A 10,296-nucleotide genomic window follows, 5' to 3' on the forward strand; every position below is an offset into this window, starting at 1 on the left:
CCCTACAACATCACTGGATAAGTATTTGTTCATTGTTGACTTTGCTATCACTCCTGTCTTGAATCCTGCCATCTACACATTAAGAAACAAAGACATGAAAGTTGCCATGAGAAGACTGGGCAAACGGATTGTGAGTTCTAGCAGGAGTTCATAATAAATGGCACCCATCTATAATACAAGATGACTCAGTCTCACCAAGAATAATGAGAGCCACATGACTGTTGTCCTTACTATGGTAAGAACTACCAGTTGAAAAGATAGTTTAACAAAGATGAACCTATAAATATTGATTGCCAATCACAGATAATAGATTATTTCTTTTAATTCCACCAAGAAGAGAAATGAAAAATAGAAAACTCAGCTGATTTCCATGGATGAACTTGATATTCAACACCATTTTTGTAATCACATTTTCAGGGACATGTTAGTTGTAATCACTCTCAGGTAATAAATACCTCAAAAAATTAACAAATATATTTCATGGTAATCTTATGTATCAAGCAGATAAAATGTGAGCTTATATAAATCATAAATCAAAGATGTATATTTGATAAATTTCTATTTTAATTTAATTAGAATAAAAGGAAAATCAGTTATCTATTACCTAAATAAAGCCCTCAACTCATACTTAAGTTTATCTTGAATCTCATTAGTTCAGATTGCTATTTTAATTTTGTGTTCAGATTTGTGTGATTGCATATAGAGATTGAATTCCTTTAACACTATCAATACTTTTGATAGATATAAACAGAGCATTTGACTTTTCTCTGCCTCACTTTTACTTTAAAAGTGAGGACCTTCCAACATTCAATCGTTTCAATTTATTCTTTAAAGATGCATTGGAATAATATCTGTCTCATTGAAATAATCACCCAATGTGTATATTTAGAAGTCTTAGTTTTTTACAAAATGGTTTCCTGATTAGGCAAAAGATTCCCCAGAGTTTATACATCTGTGATGGGTATTCTTGGACAAGAATAAAGCTAAAAATTGTGAGGTATATTCAATTTAATTGAAGATTTTTAATTTGGAATAAAAATTGTATTCGACTCACAATTTTTCATGTATTTGTTTCTACTGATCTACAAATAAAAGATACTTAATTAAAAGAAACTAACATCTTTGGTTTTTGTCCCATGACTCCTAGAAACATCCTATAACATATCTGATTTCCTCTGTGTAAATAAATCAATTGTATTTTTTGTATTGCTTTATCATACATATGAATGGAAATTTCTTCTCTTTATCATCACTAACCCCATCCTCTTTCAAGTAGCTACTGAGCTTGTGGAACACCACCATCTCCTGGTTTTTTCTTCTACCACTTGTGCAGTTCCTTTCCCATGTCCTTTATTGAGTTTCCCTCATGTGATCAAATATCAGTTCTTGTATTTCTTATAATATCATCTTTGGTCTGTTTTTACTTATATTCTGTCCCTCAGTGTCATCTAGTCCCATGGCTTTAATTACCTTCTAAACACGAGGGGCTCTCCAACCTGGTACTAATTCTTGAATTTCTAATTCACCAATATAACTGCCTATTCCTCTTGAACTTCACAGGCATTTGCTGCTCAACAGTCTAAAACAACTAATCATCTCCTTCTCAAACCTGCTCTTTGTTCAACTGCCCCTCACAGTAAATGGCACCCATGTTTACATAGCTGTTCAACAAAAAAATCTGAAAATAATAGATTTTCCTTTGCTTGATGCCAAGTAATCAATAACTCATTAAACTGTATTAATTTCACCTTCTGAACTGTTCTTAAATAATGTCAATTTATTTTTGCCTGCAATATTACCATTCTTGTCTAAGTCTTCATGTGCCACTTTTGGCATTGAATTTAAAACCTACGAGAGTTTAAAACCTACATGATCTCCTAACCTTATATCTTATTAGCTTTAATTCTCATTATTTACACTTCAGAAAGATTAAAAAGAAAAAATCTAAGTGTAATTCTTTACTTAAGAATTTTCACATTGTCACTGCCCTTAAATTAAAATACTAACTTCTTTCTGAGTGCAATAGGACATCTAAGACCTAGCTTTCATCGCCCTCTCTGACATCACAGAACGGTATACTCTCTCCCTACAATTCCAGAGCAAATTTGACTATTTTTAATTACCTGAAAATTTCAAATTCTCTCATCTCTGGTAATTTTCACTTTACCAGGGAAGTCTTCCTTGAACTTGGATTCAGGAGAGCTCTTTCCACTGTATATTACTCTAACACTTCCTATTACCACTTTTGTAACATTAATAACACATAATTCCTTACTCAATGCATGCCTTACTCATTAATTTTAAGTTCCATGTGAGCAGGGCTGTCATGTTTACTGCTATAAAATCATAAACTCATTAAAGAGTTTAAAACCCACAAAGTGAATAATTCATTTATTTTAATTTGTTTTAGGCTGTGTACACTTGCTGGAGAGAGACAGCGAGAAAGAGAAGAAAAGTGAGAAATCACTCTCCAATGAGGGTGGCCACACCATAATTCCTTCTTCTCCATTCTTTCTTAGGATTCTGGGAACTCACACATGTGCACCCAGCATGTTTTTCAAGTTGCTCCAAAACTCAGCCTAGTAATTGGCCATGTGGGATCCAACCACCTTAACCACCATACCACCTAGCTGGCCCACAATGTGAATAGTTTATTAAATGGTGGTTAGTTTAGTTTCTTTTCTTATATTAAGTCAAAGGTCATGTGATTAAGGAACCTCCATTTTCATTCTCCTTTTATTTTCTCAATTTTTTCTGCCTCTACCTTCTTGAGTCTGTAGAATGAAATCCACTGATTAGCTCTTTTTGCAGGCTTCGGTCAGTTCAAAACTTGAGCCAATTTCAGTTGAAGAAGCCTATAAATCATGAGTCTCACCTCTTCTGGATTTCCTAGGTCTCACAAGCTCTACAATAATAATCCCTTATTTTCTGTTGGCCCAGAAGCTTTCTGCAAGCAAATTTGTGATTCACATGCCAGGAGATAGCCCTCAATTTGCAGTATACTCTGCACCTGGTTGACCAGCTCCCTGAGATTATATTTCTACCTAGATTCCCTCTCACTTTAACATGTTTTTCTGCCTGGTACTCCAGTGTCCCATTTAGAAGAACATTACATGGGCACAGAGGCACATTACCATGGTAGAATGATTTATGGGGCTCTGTACTATTCACTTTTTTAGAAGATAACGTCTTTGAGAGCAACAGAAGAAATATCTTCTCACTTCAGAATAGCTGTGCTTCCCATAATCAACTAAATTGCATAGCATTTTAAGTACATCATCTTATGTAAACAAACAATGATTTGTGTAACTGATTATACATCTTGTTTTTTTAATATTTCTACTCTGATTATTCTCCAATGTTTGTCTAGTATAACATTTGTAGAATGTCAGTGTTTTTCAAAAATTACTTTCAGATTAACCAACATTTCTCATTCTGCTGCTATAGAGAAAATCAAATACAGCTTTAAATAAATATAACTATAAACAAAAATAGAAACTTGACACTTTCAAGTCTCCACTATAACCTGGAGATTGGGTTCTCTGTATATATAAGTTAACGATAAAGCCAAACTTCCCCAGTATATGCACAAAGTTTGTCTCAATGGCTCAAAATGGATCCTTTTGAATAACTATCTCTTTCTCAAGTAAATATACTCCTGCTTTAGACAACTTAAGATATGCCCTACGTTTATTTTATTTTTTTAATCTGCTTTCCTAAGATTTCTGAACAAATTGATCCAATAAAGTAGAAGTTTTACTTGTATCCAATAAATTCAGGAAGGATAAAGGTCGAAAGCTCTCAAGAAGACATTCATCCCCAACATCGTAAAGATTGATAGCACCTCTGGTAGTCAGCCAGAGGTAAACATTTGCTATAATTGATAGCAAGCAAAAGATTGTCTTACTCCCCTGTTATCAATTATAGACACTGTCTTTGCAGATCAGAAGGTTTATATTATTTCTGCAAGTTTTTTATGGTTCCATGAGCAAAGATATGTCTGTTCATTTGATATTTTTCACTCCATCTCAGTCGTTCCAAGTGACTCATACCTCAAGATTTATAATATGAATTATAAAATCATTCACCTTGAATGAGAATTAGTTTATACTAGCCACCATATTAACCTCAAAATCTTCCTCTTCTCTTCTGTTTCACCACCAGACAATTCTTTTGATATTTCTCTCTTGAGGAAACCATTGTGACTCACAGCTTTTTGATCTCACGAGAAATGAATAATAGGCTGAATATTAGCCACCTCCAAAGCATTAGTGGGTCATTCTCCTGTGCTGCGAGTCAGCTTCCTTCCCAGTGTGAAGAATCTTATATATGCCTTTGTTTTTGAGAGGAGTGTTTACAGAAATGGAGACTAAGATCTCTGAATTTCTTCTCCTAAAAATGTACATCCTATGACTGAATAGACAGGTAAGAGAGATGCTGTCATATTACAAAATCGCCCCATTGTGGTGGCTTCCCTCTCTTCATCCCTCTCAACTTCCTTTCAGTTTCTACCCTTCTGTAAAATATTTATGTCCAAATTTTTTTTTTTCTGAAATAGCTTGTCCTTTTCTCTTCTACATCATCTCTCCCCTGTTCTCAAATTTCAATCACTAAGGTGTACTATGTCTTAAATGCACGCACTCCTTTAGCACTTTTGTGTTCTTAGTGTAAGAATTGCTCAAGATTCGTGTGTTTCTATTATACCCTCCAACTTGCAGATTTTATTTTCCACTGCGCAAAGCAGAAATTTGGTCTCAGATATTTCCTTCCTATTTTGAAACCAGATTCTGTTTTAAACCAGAGGAATGGAATCCGAAGCCTTGATTTCCATTGTTCTGATGTTTCCTTTGTTCTCACTTTCCTCCCTATTCTAAGTCTCCTGCCCATAGGTGGGGAGAGACTATGCTCAGATTCTAAAAGATAATAGCCCCATGCCAAAGAAGCTGGTGGCAATGAGCTCTGAAATAGAAGTAGTCAAGGACTGGCTAGGTTGTTTGTAAAAATAAGACAGAGAACTAGAAAGCTGGGGAGGAGGAGAATAGTCCTTTGGAATAAACTAATTTTATTTTAAATGAAATTTTTAAATGCAAGAGGGGATAAAAGGGTACTTCCAATGGGTTAGAGTTATCCTATCAAATATGAATAATTCTACTTTCTTCCTGACCACTTCTACTAAACAGTTGTAGAGCATTGATAAGACAGACCAATGGACCAGAATTTAGTAGGTCTGACTTCTGGCTCTAGCTTCATGAATGTTTGAACATACTGGCTAGCCATTTAAACTTATAGAGTTATTTCTCTACCTGTAGGATAAAGGGAGTGGATAAATTAATCTCAAAGTTCTTTCCCACTACTATACAAAACTTTAATTCTGATCATCCTTTTTCTTTAGTATGTGTCTGCATTTCCTGTTTGAAGCTGTGTCTCCCTAGGCTCTGAATGACTGATAAATTTTAAATCCCCAGAATAGAAGATGACAAACTACTTGGCCTTTGAAGAACTCCTAGGAGCTTCACAAACTCATAAGTATTTCCTAAGAAGGCAGAGAAGTCAAACACACGGTTTTCCTTTTCTCTAAACAGGTTCTCTCAGATAATCGGGATTTCTTCAACAATAATGCATAATTATCCCAAATGCTCACAGCAGAAATTGTGGGACCTTTTTCATTTATTTAAATATGTACTTTTTAATTACCAGCAGGAAGTACAAATGTGTGGAGAAGCATTATTAAATATGATTTCCTTTGTGGTGGCTATTTATTTTGATATAATCATTCACTGCTTATTTTTGGAAAATCCACTCATCAGATATTTCTTGGGCTTTCTTTAAGCTCCAGGTACTGTTTTAGACAGATAGAGAGCCCTGGATGAGGCAGAGAGAGTCTCTACACTTTTAAGATTTGTGAAAAGTTATAAATATCAGAACTAGGATAAATAAAATATTGCCTGGAGGCTAAAGGCATGTTTTTATCAGTTATTTTCTAATTTTTTAGGAGATTACTTACCTGCCAGTTAGCAGAAACAGTACCAGTTAAGTCCAGCTACTTATCTCATTCCACCATACCTTGCTGTCACATCCATTCACTCATGTGCTTGAACTCTTCTTTTCTTCATTTCAATGAAAATGTATAAATATATATGTGTATGTATATACACATACATATACAATGGAACTATGTAAGAGACATTAAGAAACAAGGCAGAGGAACCAGCAGGTGGCATAGTGGTTAAGGCATTGGACTCCCACATGGCTGACCACAGTTTGAATGTCAGACCCAGATGCTTGAAACACACCAGGTGAGTGTGTGTTCATGCCCAAAATCCTGAGAAAAACATGAAGGAGAAGGGATTGCAGTGTGGCCATCTCTCGCACTCCACAGAGGGGTGAGTTCTCTCTCTCTCTCTGTCTCTCTCTGCGCCCTATAGCAAAAATCTCTCTCAAAAAAAAAAAAAAAGAGAAAGAAAAGAAAGAAAGAAAGAATAAGAAGGAAAAAGAAAAAAAAAGAAGAAAGAAAGAAAGGAAAGAAGGAAGGAAGGAAGGAAGGAAAGAAAGAAAAAAAGAAAGAAGGAAGGAAGGAAGGAAGGAAGGAAGGAAGGAAGGAAGGAAGGAAGGAAGGAAGGGAGGGAGGGAGAGAGGGAGGGAGGGAGGAGAAAAGAAACAAGGCAGAAATGGGGAAGGGAGGGAGGGAGGGAGAGAGGGAGGGAGGGAGGAGAAAAGAAACAAGGCAGAAATTGTGAGACAACAGATAATTGCATATTGTGGAAATAGAAAATATTGAGAGGAATAGGGATTAGGGGATGGAGTGATGTTGATTGACAAAATTACACACAGATAAAAAGGATAATTTCTAATAAAATACAGTAGGATGAAAGTAGCTAATAAAAAATTACTTTGTATCTCCAAGTAACTATAAAAGGAGGATTTGAATGTTCTCACAATACTGACAAATAGCTAAGATGATGGATATAGGAATTACCTTGATTTAATCAATACACATTGTATTTTTGTGTTGAAAAATCATACTGTAACCCACAGATAAGTTTAATTGTTATGTGTCAATAAAAAGGAAAAAGAATCAAATTTCTCCATCCCAAAGTGTTATTATCTCTTCTTATTCCATTGCAACTTATGGCTTTTATTTCTTTGACCTCTTGTAGTGTAGCCCTTAATTTTTCCCATTGGAACATTGCTTACCTTTCTTCCTCTGAACTCAATGAGAGAACCAAAACATCTATTTTAAATGATTAACATTAGTTTAAATGATTTAAACTAATTTTTGCATTATTAAAATATCAATGCTTTCTCTCTCTACAGCATTTCAAAACCAAATATGTTTCATGGGTTACTTCAGGGTAAATTCCTTAAAGGATCTCATTCATAACAGCCTTCAAAGAAGTCTTAACTGTTAGTATATATTCATGTACTCGTTTCTAAATTTTATTCTTCTTGATTACATTTTTTATATTTTTATTTTTCAATAATTTTTATGTTTACATTTAATCTTCCAACTTTCTGAGATTTTTGCATAAATTTTTTAGTATTTAGTTTTTTATTTTACTAAGAAGAAAAATAAAATAGTGCACTCACCAAAGAGAGACAGTTAAAAAATATCTCCCAGTCTCTCCCTTCTTCTGGAATTGTGGACCTGAATCTGCAACCAGTATGTTTCTGAAGCTGTTGGATCTGGGTCTCAAACTGTATTGTCAGCCATTAGGGATCCAGCAGCCTTAACCGTCAGACTACAGGCTGTATTTTTGTTTTTAATCTTCATTTTTTAACTAAATTCCTTCAGTTTATTTTATGCATTTTTCCAACTGATTAAATTACCTGATAACTTCATGTGTTTGAGCAAATGAGAGTATTCCTTCTGAGTGCAGCTTTATTCATACTTCATTCATCTTTTTACCCCAATTTTACATTATTTGCAAACACTCTACCACCAATTAAAGATTTGCTAGCAATCTATTTTAAATTATCAGCATTTAACACATTTTTTTTAATGAGGCTAAGTTCATTCTTTCTTTCTTTGCTTTCAGGTCACTTCAGAGTCTTCTTTTTTATTCAATGGACCAAGTAAATGACTCTGTGGTAACTGAATTTGTGTTACTGGGACTTGCACCTTCCTTGGGGATGCAGTTTTTCCTTTTTCTTGTTTTCTCTTTATTCTATGTAGGAATTATCCTGGGGAATCTCTTTGTTGTGTTCACAGTGGTTTTGGATCCTCACTTACACTCCCCCATGTACATTCTACTGGCCAACCTATCACTGATTGATATGGGCCTCTCATCTACCACAGTTCCTAGGGTGATTTCGGACCTTTTCACTGATTATAAAGTCATTTCCTTCCACAGTTGCATGATACAAATATTCTTTATCCATGTTATGGGAGGAGTTGAGATGGTGTTGCTCATAGCCATGGCATATGACAGGTACACAGCAATCTGCAAACCTCTCCACTACCTATCTATTATGAATCCCAAAATGTGTGTGCTTTTGGTGGTAGCTGCTTGGGTCATTGGGGTAATCCATGCTGTGTCTCAGTTTGTTTTTGTCATAAATTTACCCTTCTGTGGCCCTAATAGTGTGGGGAGCTTTTATTGTGATCTTCCTCGAGTTATTAAGCTTGCATGCATGGACACTTACAAATTGGAATTTGTGGTCACAGCCAACAGTGGATTCATATCGATGGTCACCTTCTTTTTCTTAATTGTTTCATACATTTTTATTCTGGTCACTGTCCGACAACATTCTTCAAATGATTTATCCAAAGCATTCTTCACTTTGTCAGCTCACATCACTGTGGTGGTTCTGTTCTTTGCCCCATGTATGTTTCTCTATGTGTGGCCTTTACCTACTAAGTCACAGGATACATTTTTTGCCCAATGGATACATTTTTTGCCATTGTGGACTTTGTTGTCACCCCTGTCTTAAATCCTGCTATCTATACTTTAAGGAACAAAGATATGAAGATGGCAATGAGAAGAGTGAGTCGACAAGTTGCAAGTGCTAGGGAGATGACATAACGAATTTCATCCTTAAGAGCACTGTAAGAACATTGCAGATTATCAAGACCCCTATAATCACCATGAACACTATGGAATGTATATATTTTTATTATTGCTTTGGAAAAACTGAGAAATTTGCAGAAAATGATGTATTGAATCTAAAAAATTCTTTTCAGATGGAATTGCAGCAATTTTTGTTAGCTATAAAAAAGTGTTATATATTTCTATCTAACCTGCATACATAGTAATCAGCAAGTACTACATTTAATTTTCATGTTCATATCAGTTATTTGATATCTACATATAAATACATTCATATATATATAATTTCATTTTATTTATCAGTATCTTAATACTGATGGTAAGGATTACTGGAAACTAATAAATATTTCTTATGGAAATTACATGGATCCAATGGATGAAATTTGGGTTTATATAAACCAGTAAAGATTCAAATCAAGGCAGAAACAATTCTTATCCTATTTGTACTTTAAGTTCAATAAATAAGAAAATCAACACTATGGGGGCTGGCAGGTAGCATAGTGGTTAAGGGCTCTGCACTCCCACATGGCCGAACATGATTTGAGTCCCAGACCTGGAGTCTAGCTTTCTCACTTTCTCTTTCTCTTCTCTCTCTCTCTGTCCTCTCTCCTTTCTCACTCTGTCCCTCTCTCTGATCAAATTAAAATAAATAAAGTTAAAAAAAATGTTTTTTTTTTAAAAAAAGAAAATGAACACTATGTTTCCATTTTTTTTTTTTTTGAAATGGTTTTTGCTATAGGGAACGTGCACTCAACAGACAGACAGAGAGAAACAGAGAGACAGAAAGTGAAAAATCACCCCCCCCAGGGGGGATGGCCATTCCAGGCCCAAGATGGAAACCACAGTCGACTACATGGGAGTCCAGTGACATAGCCATCATGCTAACTGCTCGTCCCTAACTATGTTACCATTCTTAAGTATTGTTGTCAGTTTGATTGTCAACATATTTTGTACAATGTTATTTAGAAATAAACTGTAGTTCTTTGCATTACACAAAATTTGTCTATGTTCCACTCTTTTTTCTTTACTCATGATCAAGCCTATGCACACAGGTAAGAATAAAAGTGAGCAAGAGAGAAAGAGATGAGCACCTTCCACAGGGTCTACTCATGCCACCAAGTCCTTCCTCCAGTCTTCTAGCTCCTTGGATCCTGGGCACTCATGCACGTGTCTGGTGGGTTTCAGGTTGACCCCAATAGAGATCAGAACAGGAATCACCATGTGCGATCTGGCTTCTCTTGAGCAGTAC

The 10,296-nt window shown here is 35.2% G+C and overlaps 2 protein-coding genes across 2 annotated transcripts in view; both read left to right on the plus strand.

The window, feature by feature from the left end:
* Positions 1-154, plus strand: part of LOC102495909 (olfactory receptor 4F15-like) — a 1,329-nt gene extending 1,175 nt beyond the window's left edge. The window contains exon 2 of the mRNA XM_006140554.2: positions 1-154. This exon is cut by the window's left edge and continues 9 nt beyond it. Within this exon, the coding sequence (XP_006140616.1) occupies positions 1-154 (154 nt within the window).
* A 7,910-nt stretch (positions 155-8,064) lies between these two features.
* Positions 8,065-9,023, plus strand: LOC102496314 (olfactory receptor 4F6-like). The gene is given in 2 exon segments (XM_014588397.1): positions 8,065-8,856; positions 8,859-9,023. Coding segments are annotated over 2 exon segments (957 nt in total).
* Positions 9,024-10,296: the final 1,273 nt, after the last annotated feature.

This window comes from Tupaia chinensis, unplaced genomic scaffold, assembly GCF_000334495.1.
Source record: "Tupaia chinensis unplaced genomic scaffold, TupChi_1.0 Scaffold000037_21, whole genome shotgun sequence".
NCBI lineage: Eukaryota > Metazoa > Chordata > Mammalia > Scandentia > Tupaiidae > Tupaia > Tupaia belangeri.